The sequence below is a fragment of the Prionailurus bengalensis genome, chromosome B3, assembly GCF_016509475.1.
Source record: "Prionailurus bengalensis isolate Pbe53 chromosome B3, Fcat_Pben_1.1_paternal_pri, whole genome shotgun sequence".
NCBI lineage: Eukaryota > Metazoa > Chordata > Mammalia > Carnivora > Felidae > Prionailurus > Prionailurus bengalensis.
In genome coordinates, this window is record NC_057355.1 from 75237410 (window position 1) to 75254351 (window position 16942).

At 48.5% G+C, this 16942-nt stretch overlaps 2 protein-coding genes across 3 annotated transcripts; both read right to left on the reverse strand.

Moving 5' to 3' along the window:
- Nucleotides 1–291: 291 nt before the first annotated feature.
- On the reverse strand, nucleotides 292–3340 carry LOC122468966 (mast cell protease 1A-like). 2 transcript variants are annotated; one of them, XM_043555943.1, is made up of 5 exons: nucleotides 3130–3340; nucleotides 1843–1918; nucleotides 1478–1613; nucleotides 1020–1283; nucleotides 292–662 (listed from the first exon to the last, which is right to left on the reverse strand). In XM_043555943.1, exons 1-5 carry the CDS (start codon nucleotides 3272–3274, stop codon nucleotides 390–392), a joined length of 894 nt encoding a protein of 297 aa, XP_043411878.1. In that variant the 5' UTR covers nucleotides 3275–3340; the 3' UTR covers nucleotides 292–389. The 2 variants fall into 2 exon arrangements, with proteins under 2 accessions (XP_043411878.1, XP_043411877.1); XM_043555942.1 differs by having other exon boundaries at nucleotides 1843–1993; nucleotides 3130–3335.
- An 8747-nt stretch (nucleotides 3341–12087) lies between these two features.
- Nucleotides 12088–15679, reverse strand: LOC122468967 (granzyme B(G,H)-like). Its single transcript, XM_043555944.1, has 5 exons — nucleotides 15528–15679; nucleotides 13806–13953; nucleotides 13215–13350; nucleotides 12754–13011; nucleotides 12088–12271 (listed from the first exon to the last, which is right to left on the reverse strand). Exons 1-5 carry the CDS (start codon nucleotides 15580–15582, stop codon nucleotides 12101–12103), a joined length of 768 nt encoding a protein of 255 aa, XP_043411879.1. The 5' UTR covers nucleotides 15583–15679; the 3' UTR covers nucleotides 12088–12100.
- Nucleotides 15680–16942: the final 1263 nt, after the last annotated feature.

Sequence of the window (16942 nt, forward strand, 5' to 3'; positions counted from 1 at the left end):
TCTCCAGAATCTTCTCGCCCATTTCTCTTAGGGTGGAGAAGTGGCCCCCTATCTCAGAGCTTCTGAGGTGGTCCTCCTTCCAAATGGATTTCTTTATGTTGCCATATTGAGGTAGGATGGGGTGGGAGTGTAGGTGTGGGAGGAGGTAGAGGGCAATATGGATGAGACAGAAGGGTGCTCTAGAAGAGGGTCATTTTTCCTGGGACAGTGTCTCCCTTTTCCCGATGGAGCTAACAGTCAGCCTGGCAGGGGGCTGTGGCGCTGGGAGGTGTATTTGGAAGGAGCCGGCTCTCAGTGCAGCAAAACTTTTTATTCTAGAGAATGTGAACCAATGGTCGCCATAACGAATGAATGTTGTTTTGGTGAATAAGGGAGGAATCTAATTTCCACTAGAGATGGAAGTTTATTAAGTCCCTGGCGGCCTCCTCTCCACCCCCTTTGCCCAGTGCAGTTCTGGCCTCTGCCCCAGAGAAGGTGGTTGCACTGATCCTGGAGGCGTCTGAGTCTGGTCCTGGTGGGCTGAAGTGTCTCATTATTTTTTCTATCCAGTGCATAAAGCCTGAAATCCTGGTGTAGACAAGTGGAGGTGTCCCACAGTGTTTTACACAGGAGACAATGCCCTGGGCCACGTTGTTGCACACAAGGGGGCCTCCGGAGTCTCCCTGTAGGCAGAGGGAGGAAAGGCTGAGCCAACCCTTCTTTGGTCCTGCCTCCCTGCTGTCCCTGGGGATAGGTGGTCTCTGTTAGGGGGCTGTGGGTGAGATCAGGGCCAGGGTAGGCCTGTGGCCTCACCTGGTCCTGGGGTTCCAGCCTGGTCCTTACACTCCCTTCCCTCTTCTCCCTCAGAAAACCTCTGCCCATAAGGAGCTGTGGGACAGTCTCTCACCCCTGCTACAGACACAGGGCCAGAGATGGGTTTGGATGGAAAGGCTGAAGACAGGGATATGGCTAGTTCTCACTGCCTCTTCTCAAAGCGCGGCTGTCCCAGGGCTGGGCATGGACAGTACTGGGGATCTCACCTGAAGGGCAGACTTCTTCCTTCTTGGGTTCCCCACACACATCTGGGTGGCGGGGTTATACAGGTGATTGTAGTGTGACATGCATTGCTCATCCTTCTGGATTTCAAGCTCTACCTCATGCAGTTTCTCTGCCCCAGAGGAGCTGTCCATTCTGAATTGTCCCCAGCCGGCCACACTGCACACCATCCCTGGCCTCACCCTCACGTTCCTTTTGGGCAGCTTGATGGGCCTCACGCTGGCATCCAGGCGGGCCTTTCTTGACAGCTGAGTGCCAGAGGAAAGGCATTGTAATCTACCGATAGTCACAAAGAGCCCCGGGACAGTCATGGCATTGCCATCTTCACAGCCCCGGGTCAAGTGGAAGGTCATACTGGGAAGGAGGGAGAAGAATGAGGTCCCAGGGAATGCAAAGCCCCCAGGAATAAAGTGCACAAGAACCAGTGGAGCGAGGGCCCTACCTGCAGTAACATGATGTCATTGAGGAAGGTTTCAGAAGTGTAGCCTGAGGGGCGGATGATATCTCTCACGGGGATGCTCTGCTGGGTCCTCTCCTTCTTCTTGATGTTGTGGGCCCCCAGCGTCACAGTCATGAGGCTGCACACAGAGCAGGGTGGGGGGTGGGGTGACAGGAGGTACAGCCTCAAAGCCGTGGAAGGAACAGGACAGGACAGGAATTGGAGAGTAATTATAGGCAATGGGGCCCTGGGGCTGAGCATCTCTGTGCCCTCTGCTTCTTGGCAGCCCAGGCTGGGTGGAAGTTAACTTCACAGTTAACACCTGAGAGGTGTCACAGAAGGGCGGGGTTCCAGGTGTCCCTTCTTACCTTCCCCAGCAGTGAGCTGCTGTTAGCACAAAGTCCTCACGTACAAGGAAACCCCCGCACTGTTTCCAGGTTTTGTCTGGTTTGTAGATCCGGAGAAATGCCATGTAGGGACGAGAATGAGGGTTGGCTTCATGGCCCCCGATTATTTTCCCTGAAAGAAAAATTCTACCCTGCCTGCTGTGCTCATGAAGCCAAAGGCTGGATGCAGAGAAACTGCGGCAGGTGGGAGTCGGGGTGGTGGAGAGCGCAGTCCCTAGTAGCCAGCAGCAACCCAGAAGGCTTCCTTGGGCAGCCTTCCTGGCTTGCTACATGACCCGTGAGACTCACATCTTCCCTCTGACAAAGAGCAGAGGAGCCCTTGTTCCTTATTTCCTGCTGCAGACACATAGGGTGGCAGACAGAATTTGCATTTGGAGCAAGCAGTGAAATCCCCATGGATCCTGGAAAATCCTTTCCCTGAATGTACCTACGTCCTCTCTCCCCTTTTGTTTCCCAGACCTTAATGAACTGCTCCTTGTTTGTCATGTTTGGAACGTGAGCTCAAAATGCTCATGTTGTATTGTGGGTTGCGTTTGATCTTTGCCAGAGCCCTGCACGTAGTAGGTGCTCAGTAAATGTCTTGGCCGCCTGAAACAATGGTTCTCGATGAGCCTCTCGATGAAGGCTGGTCATGGTTCTAAGTAGCAGGGAATATGGGGCCTGCCAAAGCCATTGTGCCCGTTGTGACTGACAAATTACCAGAGGGAACTTGAAACAAAAATGGTCCAACGTAAGTGTTATGGGGACCAGGATGCCACCAACTGTGAGATCAACTGGGTCCTCGACTTCTTTCGTGGACAGCATAAGAATGCCAAAGCTTGGAGAAATGAGTGAAGGTTGAGGGTAGATTTTAACACCTTGGGTTAGAAAGTTAGTGGGCGTTACTTTGACTACAGAAGCCGGTCCCCTTCTCCAAGCTGCCCTTTCCTGAGGCATTACTCATTTCTCATTCCTACCTTCCAACCTTCTTTCAGATGCCTTTGTAAAAGAACCCAAATTCCAGATGACTAGGTTAGGACCTGGGAAGGGAATGGTACCCACGGGCCCTCCTGGGGATCAGCCTCCTGCCCTGCCATTCCTGCTGAGGGTTCATCCCGCTTCAGATCTGCCCATCTCTGAGTGAGGTGGGCAGATCTGATGCGGGATGAACACTCAGCAGGGCTTGGATGTGCCTGAGTGTAGCATGTAGGCAGGGCTGAGCCACGGTGGGATGGGGCTGGGCCTCTGCTGGTGGGGACAGTCACTCACCCGCTTCAGCCTTGGAGGCCAGAAGAAAGGTCAGCAAGAGCAGGAGCGGCTGCATCTTCTCAAGAAGGCTGCCCAGGTCGGAGCTGCTGGTGCCTCGTCCTAGTGTCCTCTCCCTGGTGTTCTTCTCTGGTGTTGTGGTATTCATCACATAAGGCTCCTCCCTCTGAGTGCCTCCTACTGCTGTCTGATCAAGTCCTGGACTGAGTGAAATAACTTATCAGTCACCATATTGGTATCCGTAGCTCTTGACCACACCAGCTGAAAACAGGAACCACAGGCTAGAGATGGGGTGGTTAAAAATGTCCCATCAGAGAGCAGCAAGTCCCTGAGCTGCAGAAATCTGAGCTTCATGATGATAGATCCAAGATGTTTCCTCTTCCTTGGCTCTCTTTAGCCCGTCAGGACGATCTTTTACGGAGGCCCCTTTCGAGTGAGACTCAGGGGTATTGGGGGTGAGATTCCTTGCTTCTGGTGGAGGAGACAAAATCATCGGTGACCTGATAAGGATGATAAAGGCCATGGCTAGAGAGATGGACAGAATGAATGGTGTGGGAGTCATGTTGAAGAGGGCTTGGTCCAGTTACTAAAGAACTGAGTGGTTTATTATTTAAAAAAAAAATTTTTTTTTCAACGTTTATTTATTTGTGGGACAGAGAGAGACAGAGCATGAACGGGGGAGGGGCAGAGAAAGAGGGAGACACAGAATCGGAAACAGGCTCCAGGGTCTGAGCCATCAGCCCAGAGCCTGATGCGGGGCTCGAACTCACGGACCGCAAGATCGTGACCTGGCTGAAGTCGGAAGCTTAACCGACTGCGCCACCCAGGCGCCCCAAGAACTGAGTGGTTTAAAACAACAGCAGTGACACCACCAACACGACCACAACCACCACCACCATTTATTTTTTCCATGAATCTGCAAGTTGGTCAGGGTTTAGCATGGAGAGCTTCCCTTTGTTCCCCTTGGTGTCAGGAGAGGCTTGAAGGTTGGAGGCTGGGATCACCTGAAGGCTCAGTTACCAGTGCCAGTGGTTGGTGCTGGTTGTCTACTGGTATGTCAGCTCCTCTCCATGAGGTCCTCTCATGTCATCTTTGCATGGGCTTGTTTAGTCTTCCTTGCAACGTGATGGTTGGCTTTCCCAGAGGGAGGATGTCTCCCAAATCAAGCCAGGGAGAAGCTGTGTTCTTTCTTTACCAGACTTCGAAGTCATATGGCATCCATTCTACTAAGTTCAGCTTCTTGGGGCAATCAAAAGCCTCCACCCATATTAAAAAGGAAGGGGCACAGAACCCACTTCTGAGGGGGAGGAGTGTTTCAGTCATGTCAGAAGAGCCTGCAGGATGGGGGACATACAATGTCAGTCATAGTAAAGGACAATCTGCCACACGACTTTAGGGGCAGGTGGAGTTGGTCAGAGGACTTGAAACCACTGATTGGTTTCAGGTTATAAGTCGAGGTTATAGCCTTTGGACAGATTGGGGCCTGCTCTGTTGAAACCAAGTGTATTGAGGATGGAAGAGAGTTGGGTCTCTGAAACGAATTCCTGATAGTGTGTGAAGTGGCAATGAGTGCCAGGGAGCTAGAACAGGATCCTCACAACACTGTCTGGAGACCTATATTCTCATATCCTTGTAGTATTTGCTCAATAAGTTCTTCTGATGGTCTCTCCATAATGGATAACAAGAAGGGAGTCACGGAATTGAAAATATTGTTGCTTCTAAACATGTTGATCCCAGTTCTCTTGAGAAGCAATGAAGTCAACAATGACTCTGGCTGGTGGGGAGCCAGAGTGAACCAAAAGATGGCTTTCAAGCCCCTGCGAGGTGGGGAAGGTGGTCACACCAGGCTTCCTATGCGGACACCCTCCCCCTTATCCCGCATGGGCTTGGACGCCCTGCACTGGGCAGTCCAGCTTGGGATGGCAGAATAAACGTGAGGTGAGGAGGGCAGCCCAGCTCGGAAAGTAGACGCCTAAGTGCTGTGAGGGGGACATTCACATCAGGGACTGGCCTAGTAGGTGGTATCAGAGCTCAAGGAAGCAGACAGGGGCCTCCACTGAGGGGGCAGTCTGGTGCAATTCATCAGAGCAGTTGGGTATAGTGAAGTTTGCATTGGCACGAAGGGACTGCCTTTAAAAGGGAAACAGCATATGCCAAGGGCAAGGCTTTTTTTTTTTTTAATTTGTGTAGCAAGGTGTATATTTTTTTGTCTATAATTTTACTTTCATCTTATCTATGCCTGTATATTTAAAATGTATCTCTTGTAACTAGTACAAAATTCGGTCTGGCATTTCTTAGCTAGACTAACAATCTCTGCCCTTTAATTAGAGTATTCAATCTCTTTTTATGTTTAATGGAGCTGCTGATAGGGTTGGTTGAAGAATATCTTATTGATACTGATTTGTATTGGTGTGACTTAGTCTTTGTTTTTTTGTTCTTCTTTTTCTGCCCTCTTTTGTTGTGTTCCATTTTGTCCTCTTTGTTGGCTTTTATTTATACCTGTATATTTTATCTTATTTACCCTAGGATTACAATACGACTCCTCACGTATCACAGTCTCTACTTTGAATTGATGTTATGCCACTGCACATAAGAACGATGTCTCTCCGTTTAACTGCCCTCCCACCATTTGAGTTATTTCTGTCATACATTTTACAATATTCCATAATTCCTAAAGCATTCTCGCCTAAAGTAATCAATAATCTTTAAAAGAAATTTACATAAAAGCTTTTATATTAAGTCACATTTCACACTTTTATTTCTCTTTTTCCCTTCCTGCTTTCAATGGGATCATTTCCCTTTAGCCTAAAGAACTTCTTTTAGTGCTCTTTGCAAAGCAGTTCTGATGGCAACAGTTCTCTTACCATTGTTTTCCTGAAAATGTCTTCATTTTGCCTTTACTTAATTTTTAAAAAAATTTTTAAAATTTAATTTATTTTTTTAATTTACATCCAAGTTAGTTAGCGTGTAGTGCAACAATGATTTCAGGAGTAGACTCTTTAATGCCCCTAACCCACTTAGTCCCTCCCCCCTCCCACAACCCCTCTAGCAACGCTCTGTTTGTTTTCCATATTTAAGACTCTCTCATGTTTTTTCCCACTCCCTCTTTTTATATTATTTTTGCTTCCCTTCCCTTATTTTCATCTGTTTTGTGTCTTAAAGTCCTCATATGAGTGAAGTCATATGATGTTCGTCTTTCTCTGACTGACTACTTTCGCTTGGCATAATACCCTCTAGTTCCATCCGTGTAGTTGCAAATGGCAAGATTTCATTCTTTTTGATTGCCGAGTAATACTCCGTTGTGTATATGTACCACATCTTCTTTATCCATTCCTCCGTCGGTGGACATTTGGGCTCCTTCCATACCTTGGCTATTGTTGATAGTGCTGCTATAAACATTGGGATGCATGTGCCTCTTTGAAACAACATACCTGTATCCCTTGGATAAATACCTAGTAGTTCAATTGCTAGGTTGTAGGGTGGTTCTATATTTAACTTTTTGGGGAATCTCCATACTGTTTTCCAGAGTGGCTGCACCAGCTTGCATTCCCACCAGCAGTACAAAAGAGATCCTCTTTCTCCACATCCTCGCCAACGTCTGTCGTTGCCTGAGTTGTTAATGTTAGCCATTCTGACAGGTGTGAGGTGGTATCTCATTGTGGTTTTGATTTGTATTTCCCTGATGATGAGTGATGTTGAGCATTTTTTTATGTGTCAGTTGGCCGTCTGGATGTCTTCTTTGGAGAAGTGTCTATTCATGTCTTTTCCCCATTTCTTCACTGGATTGTTTGTTTTTGTTTCATTGTTTGTTTCACTGGATTGGTGTTGAGTTTGATAAGTTCTTCATGGGTATTGGATACTGACCCTTTATCTGATATGTCGTTTGCAAATATCTTCTCCCATTCTGTTGGTTGCCTTTTAGTTTTGCTGATCGTTTCCTTCACTGTGCAGAAGCTTTTTATTTTGATGAGGTCCCAATAGTTCATTTTTGCTTTTGTTTCCCTTGCCCCCGGAGACGTGTTGATTAAGAAGTTGCTGTGGCCAAGGTCAGAGAGGTTTTTGCCTGCTTTCTCCTCGAGGATTTTGATGGCTTCCTGTCTTACATTGAGGTCTTTCATCCATTTTGAGTTTATTTTTGTGTCTGGTGTAAGAAAGTGGTCCAGGTTCATTGTTCTGCATGTCGCTGTCCAGTTTTCCCAGCACCACTTGCTAAAGAGACTGTCTTTATTCCATTGGGTATTCTTTCCTGCTCTGTCAAAGATGAGTTGGCCATACGTTTGTGGGTCCATTTCTGGGATCTCTATTCTGTTCCATCGATCTGAATGTCGGTTCTTGTGCCAGTACCATACTGTCTTGATGATTACGGCTTCGGAATACAGCTTGAAGCCCAGGACTGTGAAGCCTCCCACTTTGGTTCTTTTTCAAGATTGCTTTGACTATTCGGGGTCTTTTCTGGTTCCACACAAAGTTTAGGATTGTTTGTTCTAGCTCTGTAAAGAATGCTGGTGTTATTTTGATAGGGATTGCATTGAATATGTAGATTGCTTTGGGTAGTATCGACATTTTAACAATATTTGTTCTTCCTATCCAGGAGCATGGAATCTTTTTCCATTTCTTTGTGTCTTCTTCAATTTCTTTCATAAGCTTTCTGTAGTTTTCAGTGTATAGATTTTTCACCTCTTTGGTTAGATTTATTCCTAGGTACTTCATGGTTTTTGGTGCAGTTGTAATTGGGATGGATTCCTTGATTTCTCTTTCTGTTGCTTCATTGTTGGTGTATAAGAATGCAAGTGATTTCTGTGCATTGGTTTTATTTCCTGCGACTTTGCTGAACTCATGGATCAGTTCTAGCAGTTTTTTGGTGGAATCTTTAGGGTTTTCCATATACAGTACCATGTCATCTGCAAAGAGTGAAAGCTTGACCTCCTCCTGGCCGATTTGGGTGCCTTTTATTTCTTTGTGTTGTCTGATTTCTGAGGCTAAGCCTTCCAATATTATGTTGAATAACAGTCATTTTGCCTGCACTTTTAACAATATTTTCACTGGATCTAGAATTCCAGGTTGAATTCTAGAAATACGTTGCCTGTTTCTTTTTTTTCCCTTCAACTGTTTAAAAAATGTTATTTGACTGTCTTCTGACTTCTATTATTATCTGGAAGAAGCTCGTTGTTATGCTTCTTGTTTCCTGTAAAGTAGTGTATCTTCTTTTCCCCTCTACTTTCATTTTTTGATCTTTATCAGATACCAATTTGACTATTATGTGCTTAGATGTGGCTTTCCTTGTCCTACCTGAGACTCACTGAAGTTCCTGACTCTGGGGATGAGAAATGCCATCCAGCAATAGGCCTGTGATGAAAAGGAACCCATGGCTGCCCTTCTCTCGTGGTGAAATATGTTGGTTGGTCAAAAGCAGTGTCGTGTGCGATACAGATTGGTAATAAAGCTGTAAGTTCTCTAAGTCCACAAGTGTGGTAATGGAAGGCCGAGCCATCCCAATGCCCGTCCCTGAAACAAATGAGCAAGATTTGGCATTCCTCAGGCCTATCCCCCACCAGAAGCTGGCTTTGCATTTCTCTCTCCAGTCACACTGGGGCCTGACTCTTCTGGTGGGTGTGTGGGGAAAGAAGGTAGTGAAAGGAGATCTTGGGGATGAGGGGCACTTCCTTGAGGTCTTTACAGAGTTAATTTATTTTGTTTTATTTCTTAATTTTCATCACAGAGATTTTTAAGCAAGGAAAGAATTGTTTCCTCTGAGTTGGGGGTTGAGGGATATTTCCCCAGACAAAGGAGATTTGAAGGAATTGGCATGTTAAGGTGCTCACCTACTTGCATGCGAATGTGCCCATGAATAGACTGCAGCTTTACCAAGGCAGATGTTTTGAATACTTGTCAAGGAATGGCTGCCACAGGAGCCTACAGGCTTTTTCTCCAGGGAGGTGTCTGAGCAGAAGCTCATCTTTTGTTCAGGGTTGCTGATAATTCATCACAGACTGGGCATTAGAAAACATGTCAGGCTTCTTTTTAGAAAAATTAAAAAAGATGTTTATTTATTTTGAGACAGAGAGAGAGAGAGAGATAGAGAGAGAGAATCCCAAGCAGACTCCATGCTGTCAGTGCAGAGCCCAACTTGGGGCTCAATCTCATGAACCTGAAGTCATGACCCGAGCCAGAATCAAGAACTGGACTCTTAACCAACTGAGCCACCCAGGCACTCCCGTCATGTAAGGCTTCTTCCTGGCCTGGCTGTCAGGAGGCCTGGGTTCAGTCCAGGTTCTGTCCTAACTCTGGTCCCTTCAGTCAGTTATGATCTGTTTCTGGTACTTTGTCTCTCCCTCATCTCTTGAGGGAGGATAAGAGACTACAGCAAGTGTTCTCAAGCTTGTTTTAAACCACAGAACCATTTCCTCAAAGCAGCTGTACTATGTGAACTGAATATGCAGGTGGCTGGGCAACTTTAAAGAATACTATTTTTAATTTTGCTTTCTGCATTTTCCTTTTTGTCTTTTCCTTTTTTTTCTTTAACTTTATTTATTTTGAGAGAGAGAGAGAGAGAGAGAGAGAGAGAGAACAAGTGGGGGAGGGGCATAGAGAAGGAGAAACAATCCCGAGCTGGCTCTGTACCATCCGTGCAGAGCACGATGTGGGGCTCAAACTCATGAACCCACGAATCGTGAGGTCATGACCTGCGCAGAGATCAAGAGTCAGACACTTAACTGATAGTGCCACCCAGGCGCCCCTCCTTTTGTCTCTGTTAATCAAGGAACCAGGTCCTTAGTATGCGTTCGATGCAGGGATTTTTTTTTAGCTCCAAATCAGAAGTTGTATGATCTCATCGCTCTTCCCTTGCAAAAGTACTCGAGGTCGTTAAAAGATTGTGTTGCTTCAGGCTTTGTGCATAAGATGTGAAAGGGCATGCCTTTGAGGGTTACATGATCCCAGAGTGTTTACCCCATGTCACAAAAGAGGATGGTGTTGTGTATTTTTGGTGCAGGTTTTTTGGTGCAGGCTAAACCATCAGCCCAGAGCTGGGACCTTAGGCCCAGCTCCCAGGCAGTGCCCACACTAGTGGTAAGACCTTGGTGGTATGGCTCTTGCTGGTGTCTGGTGGGGTAAGCCCAGCATAGGGAGATCCTCGTTCAGCAAAAAATCACATCTAAGCCTCTGTATCGTGGCCTCCAAGCCACAAACTACCAAATGTGGAAAAGTCTAGGCAGTCTTGGGGTCTGTGGATGCAACTACGTAACCATGGGCCTAAAGGGCAGTGGTGGTTCTCCATTTTTCCACACCACGTGAGCCTCCCTGATTCTAGTTTGAGTCTGCACAGAAAGGGTCTTGCAGTCATGACTGGGATCGTTACTGGCCCGTCCAACTGGATGGGTGTTTAACTTAAGCTTAAATTGCCTTTGGGCAAATATATAATGTGGTTTTTTTCTACCATTTGAATCTATGCAATGACATTCATACCTGCTGCTTTTGAAGCAAATGTCCCCTAGGTATAGAGGGTGTTACAGTAAACAGAGTTTGGTAACTTCATGTCTAGACGCTAAATGACTAAAGTCATTTCCAAATCTATGCACTGCTGTTCTAGAGTCACATGTGATAATATTTATACAGACTGTGACCAGCAATAATAAATAAGTACAAATTCTTGATTCAGGTGGACTTCCCATAGAGATGTAGGCCGTGTGGACAGGTGTGAAGGAGGGAGAAGGGGTTAGATGATTCAGGTGAAATTCAACAGTGTCGGATTCACCTGGGCTCAAATGATAGAGCCTGCATTATGTTTCCTTCGTGTCTCCAATCAATGCCTGACACTTAATAAGTGCTCAATCAGCATTTGTTTATTGGTTGATGGAAAATATTGTGCTTTCCAGTCCTACTGCAGCGAAGAACCCTTTCAAACTCAAAAGACTGATATAGCCCAGGGTGGTCAGCAGGGAGTGTCAGCCTAGAGGCTGGCAGTGACGAGAGGGACAGGTGGAGAGGGACTTAGGCTATGGAGTGACTAGACAGCCAGTGGACCCTGAGCACATGGGGTGACATTGGGCTGGATGTGAGGAGTTGAGCTGGCCCTTCCCAGGTGATCGATGGGGCCAAGGGTTCTGGAGAGCCACCCGCCAGCCCTGTCCTCCATAGACCCTGTCTGGTGCCCTCACAGGGCAGGGGCCTCTGATGCCCCTCTCTGTGAGGGCATGGACTGGGCTGACATCTCCGTGGCGAGGCCCTGTTGGAACTCTGGGTGTTCTAGGTGGAAGGGATATGAGGAAGGGGCCGGCTCAGATCAGTGTTGTCTGGAGGGGGCAGGAGTTGTGGCCACTGAACACTCCCAGGGGTTTGGAACACTCTGAGGTATGGAGAAGAAGGGGCAGCCAGGAGACTAGAGGCTGAGCTGGCCCCTGAGCTCAGAAGAGGTCAGGGAAGGGAACTCAGTCGAGATGAGAATCAAGAGCTACTCAAGAGACCCAGCCCCACTCTGTGCCAGCATCCTTGTTTGTGGGAAAGAAATGTCCTTCCACTTCCCAATGGGGGACTATGTCCTTGGGCCACAGCCCAAGACTGGGCAAGCGTGGTTTCTAGGACCCATGTTGTTATCCTTCCTCCCTGCCAGAGAACACAGGGGAAAGAGGTAAGAACTTCACCCTGAGCTCCAGGACCAGAGAGGTTCATGCTTTCTCCTGATGGTGCCCAGCTTCAGCCCTGGCAGAAGAGCAGGCTCTGGGGAGACAGGTGTGGGTGAGAGGGAGCTGGAAGGAACTTTTCATGGGGTTGAGGGGGGAGGTGGGGGAAGGAGGAAGAAGAGGAAGCAGAAAACAGCAGAATTGTGTCACTGGCCTTCTAAGCACAGAGTGGATGCCAGGGAAAGAGGGTCGGTAAACACACACAAGAAACCAGCCCTTCACACTCAGTTGAGAGACATTTATTTGACAGCTGGCACCTTCCCTCCCACCCTCCCTAGTGTGATTCTAGATCAGCTTCAGAGCAAATAGTCTGGTTCCTGCAGGAAGAGGCCTCTCATCGTTTTCTTTATCCAGGGCAGGAAACTTGTGACTTTAGTGTAGACCCGTGGAGATGCCCTATCTTTTAGTCCATAGGAGACGATGCCCTGAGCCACATTGTTACACAGGAGAGGGCCCCCAGAGTCCCCCTGTGGACGGAGATGGGGAAGGAGTGAGCCAGCTCTCCTGCTGTCCCTGCCCTCCCTGTGCCCACTCCCCAACCTCACCCCCCACACCGCCCTCCCCAGCCCCTTTGAGAAGGGTGCTTTGCGTGGCCTTCATGGGAAGTCAGGAAGTCTGAGGGCAGGGCAGGCCTGGACATGGTCCCTGCTTCACTTCACCCCAGGTGGCAGCTTCCTCTCCTCCCCTGGTCCCAGATCCTCTGCTGGGGACTGCTGGCTTCACTCTCCTCTTTAGGCCCCCCTCCCCCAAAGCAGGTGGGCAGGGCTGCTCCTCAGCATGGAGGAGGAGCCCAGTACCCCAGGCGGGTGCCAGCTATGAGGAGCCCCCTGTTTTTCTCACCACTGCACGCCCAGGGCGCACAATTTTCTAACACCGGTGCCCTGGCACGGGGCAGAGTGCTGCCAATCCCTCCTTCTGGAGGAGCACTGTGTTTGGATCCATCGCTCACCTGAAAGGAAGACTTCTTTTCCTTTGGGTCTCCCACGCAGAGCTGAGTTTTGTGGTTGTAATAATTGGGGAAGCGGGATTTGCACTCCTGATCCTCCTGCATGATCAGCTCTACCTCCTGCAGTGTGTCTGGGTATCTTCCCGTGGCCACCCGTCCCCAGCCGGCCACACTGCACACCTGTCCCGGCCTCACCCGGTCCTTGCCTTTGGGCAGGCCCAGGGGCCTCACAGCTGCAGTCAGCTTGGCCTTTTTCACCAGCTGATGGAAAGAAACAAGAGGGGCCAGCTCAGTCAGTGGTCTCTGGGCCCAGGTACTCTATGCGGCTGCCCTGTCTTCCTTCTCCCCTGAGCCACTGAGACTGGTCAGGTGGCCAGGCCAGGTATGAAGGAGGGGACAGGTCCCAGTGGGAGAGGAGACAATGTGGACCCAGGAGAGCGAGGGCAGTGGGGAGGTCTCCTTACCTGCAGTAACATGATGTCGTTGGAGTAGTTCTTTGGATTATAGTCTGGGTGGGGGATGGCTCTTCTCACGGGGATGATCTGCTGGGTCTTCTCCTGCTTCTTGATGTTGTGGGCCCCCAGGGTGACGTTGATGGAGCTGCAAGAGAGCAGAGTGGGGTGTGGGGATGTGGGGTCACAGGACCTAGCCCAGGATCCATGAGGGCAGGTGGCAGCTGGGGTGGGCAGGATTGGAGCCGAGGGGAAACTGAGGCAACAGAAGGGCCCAGGTTTGAGCTGTCTGTGCCTTCTGCTTCTCAGTAGCTGAGGTAGGATTCTGGAGCCGTTGCTGACCATGCCGGTGGTTCTCAGGGGACAGTTCCCCAGAGAAACGTGAAATTGCATGACTTTGCATTCAGAGGTCAATGCAGGCCCCAGCTCTTCAGCAATGCCCCTAGCTCTGGCCTCCCCTCTCCCCACAATGTACGGCCCTCCCTCACTCCCTTTAAGGAGCCCTCCTGACTCCTGTCTTCCTTGGAGCCCTGGGAGCTCCCATTGCAGAAGGCAGGGCTCCCCGCTGGGCTTTTCAGGGCTGTGCTGGCTGCTGCTCCTCACCTTCCCCAGCAGTGAGCGGCTGTCAGCACGAACTTCTCTTGTATCAGGAACCCACCACACTTACTGCACACCTCCCTATTCTGGATCCACAGATGTGCCATGTAGGGCCGGGAGTGGGGCTTGGCCTCATGTCCCCCGATGATCTCCCCTGAAGGAAAAATCTGTTCTGCTCCCGTGCACCCACTGAATCCACAGAGCAGCGTGGCCTGGATCTGGGAGGGCCATGGAGGGGGCCTCAACTTCCTCCTCTGGGAAGGGGATGGGTAGTAGTCTTGGTCTGTGAATCTATCTTCTACATATAATTGGAGGTGAGCATACCTGTCTTTGGGATAGCCAAGTTCTAGAGGCTCCTGAAAACTCCTTTCCTGACTTTGTTTTGTTTCAACTGAGTTTCTAAGGCCCCTGTCATCCTGTGAAGTCTAGGATGTTGCTGCTTTTCCAGTGGCTAGGACTTAAGTTTAGGGATCTAGATGTTGTCTGACATAGTCTATTTGCTAGGGCATGACATGGAGCAGGTGCCTAGTAAGTGTTGGTTGGCTGCCTGAAGGCGTGGCTCCCCAGTGAGCCTCTTGGAGGAGGGTCGGTAGGGCTACTGCTGGTAGGATTCTGGAAAGCAGGGAAGTTTAGGTCTTCCAAGCTCATCTTTGAAAAAGGAGAGCCACAGCCTTCAACAAGTACAAAAAGATTGAGATCATACCGTGCATATTTTCAGAACACAATGCTATGAAACTTGAAATCAACCACAAGAAAAAATTTGGAAAGGTAACAAATACTTGGAGACTGAAGAACATCCTACTAAAGAATGAATGCGTTAACCAAGAAGTTAAAGAGGAAATTAAAAAGCTCATGGAAGCCAATGAAAATGATAACAACACAACCCAAAACCTCTGGGATGCAGCAAAGGCGGTCATAAGAGGAAAGTATATAGCAACCCAGGCCTTCTTAAAGAAGGAAGAAAGATCTCAGATACACAACCTAACCTTACGCCTTAAAGAGCTGGAAAAAGAACAACAAATAAAACCCCAAACCAGCAGAAGACAGGAAATAATAAAGATCAGAACAGAAATCAATGCTATTGAAACCAAAAAAAAAACCCCAGTAGAACTGATCAATGAAACCAGAAGCTGGTTCTTTGAAAGAATTAACAAAATTGATAAACCACTAGCCAGTTTGATAAAAAAGAAAAAGGAAAGGACCCAAATAAATGAAAGAGGAGAGCCACTAACACGCTGGGAAGAAAAGCAGAGTTGGAGAAAGGGGACAGACTTGGGACAGAGCAAAGGCCACAGCAATCTTGTGGGGACAGTGATCCCACGAACTCTGGATGCAGCTGAGCCCCGGGCTTCTCTCCCAAGCAGATGCTTCAGGAAGCACCTGGCTCATCTCACTCGGAAGCCAGGCCTACTCTTCCCTTTGCAGGGGGATTTATTATGTTCTCTTCCAGTTCTCATCCTCTGCTAGGAAAGTTCCATTTCCAGATGGCAAAGGTAGAGCCTGGGGAGGGGACAGTTTTCCCTGGCTCTTCTGGAGACCAGCCTTCTGCCCTGGCCATTCCTGCTGGTAGCTAATTCAGCATCATACTTGAGAGTGTGAGGCAGGATGAAGCCTGGGGTTCCGAATGTTCCTGGTGGATAGATGGATCAGGGGTGTGCAGAAGGGGCAGGAGAGCTCTACCCACGGTGGGATGGGGTCGGGCCTCTGAGGGTTGTGGTGGTCACTCACCTGCCTTTGCCCTAGAAGGCAGGAAAAAGACCAGTAGGAGCAGGAGAGGCTGCATCTTCCCAGGATGGCTGCTCAGGTCGGAGATGCTGGTGCTTTCTCTGTGCTCTCTTTTAGCTCCCACCAGAGGAAGCGGGTAGAGATGGGCTCATTGACCTTGAACTCCCCTCTGGTTTTGTGGTGCTTCATCTTCGATGGCTTTCTACGAAAGCTTCCCTGCCCCCACTCCCTCTGTCTGATGGTGTTCCCTGGGTGGTTGTGTGAGAATCGTGCTGTGACCACATCAGAACCCACACCAGTTGACTCAGACCTGACCACTTGTTCCTCCCAGAATAGGAAACCAAAGGTACCAGGTTGGGGCTGAAGGTTGTGGTATCAACCTGTAGAGGTACTAGAGTCCAGAACCTGAATCCCCAGTGATAAGACCACCAATGCCTCATTTCCATGCTGCTGCTAAGTTCATGAGGATAATTTCTTTAGTAGAAGTGTATGTAGACCCTTGTCTGTATGCTCAAACGTATTAGAGATGTGTCTCCTTCCCTCAGAGGGCTGATGGTCTGGTGGAGGAGACAGAAACAGCAGTGATCAGGATCCAGTCTGGTAAGCGCCATGGTAGAGGGATACACAAGACGGTAAGAGAGCATGACTACTACCTACTAAATCCATACAGTAACCCATTCATCATTGCACCTTCTTTCCTAGGGATTTTTAGCATCTGTTTTTAAATTACAAAAATGCTCAGTGTGATAAAGCTCATCTCTCCTGTCAACGTTTGTTTTAAAATTATTTTTAAATGTTTATTTATTATTGAGAGACAGAGACACAGAGCATGAGCAGGGGAGGGTTAGAGAGGGGGGGAGACACAGAATCCGAAACAGGCCTCAGGCTCTGAGCTGTCAGCACAGAGCCCGATGTGGGGCTCAAACTCACAAACTGCAAGATCATGACCTGAGCCGAAGTTGGTTGCCCAAACGACTGAGCCACCAAGGCGCCCCTCTCCTGTCAATGTTTTTAACAAAAGTCCTGCACCTAATACGTATTGGTTTAAATTAATGAACCACTGTGACCTAGATGTTGAATCACTGATTAAGCCTAGGTCATTCCTACTTTGGGTGGACTGGGGTCAGTCCTACCCAAATCACAAGAAGTCCAGGTTGGTTCAAAGAAGTCCAGGTTACTAGATTGCCAATACCATATGAAGTGGGAAAGCGTGCTGGGCAATCAAAGACCAATAGTTGTCCTTTCAGTATTCTCTGTCCTCTGTCCAGAGAGCCACACTCCTGATATAGCAGGCTTGGCACATAATAGATTCACATTTGCTAACCAAACTCTGTTGCTGATCTCACTATAATGGATGGGAGGGACCAATTTTTTGTAAACAGCCAAGCCCAGGTCTGTTTAAAGAACAACTAAGTAGG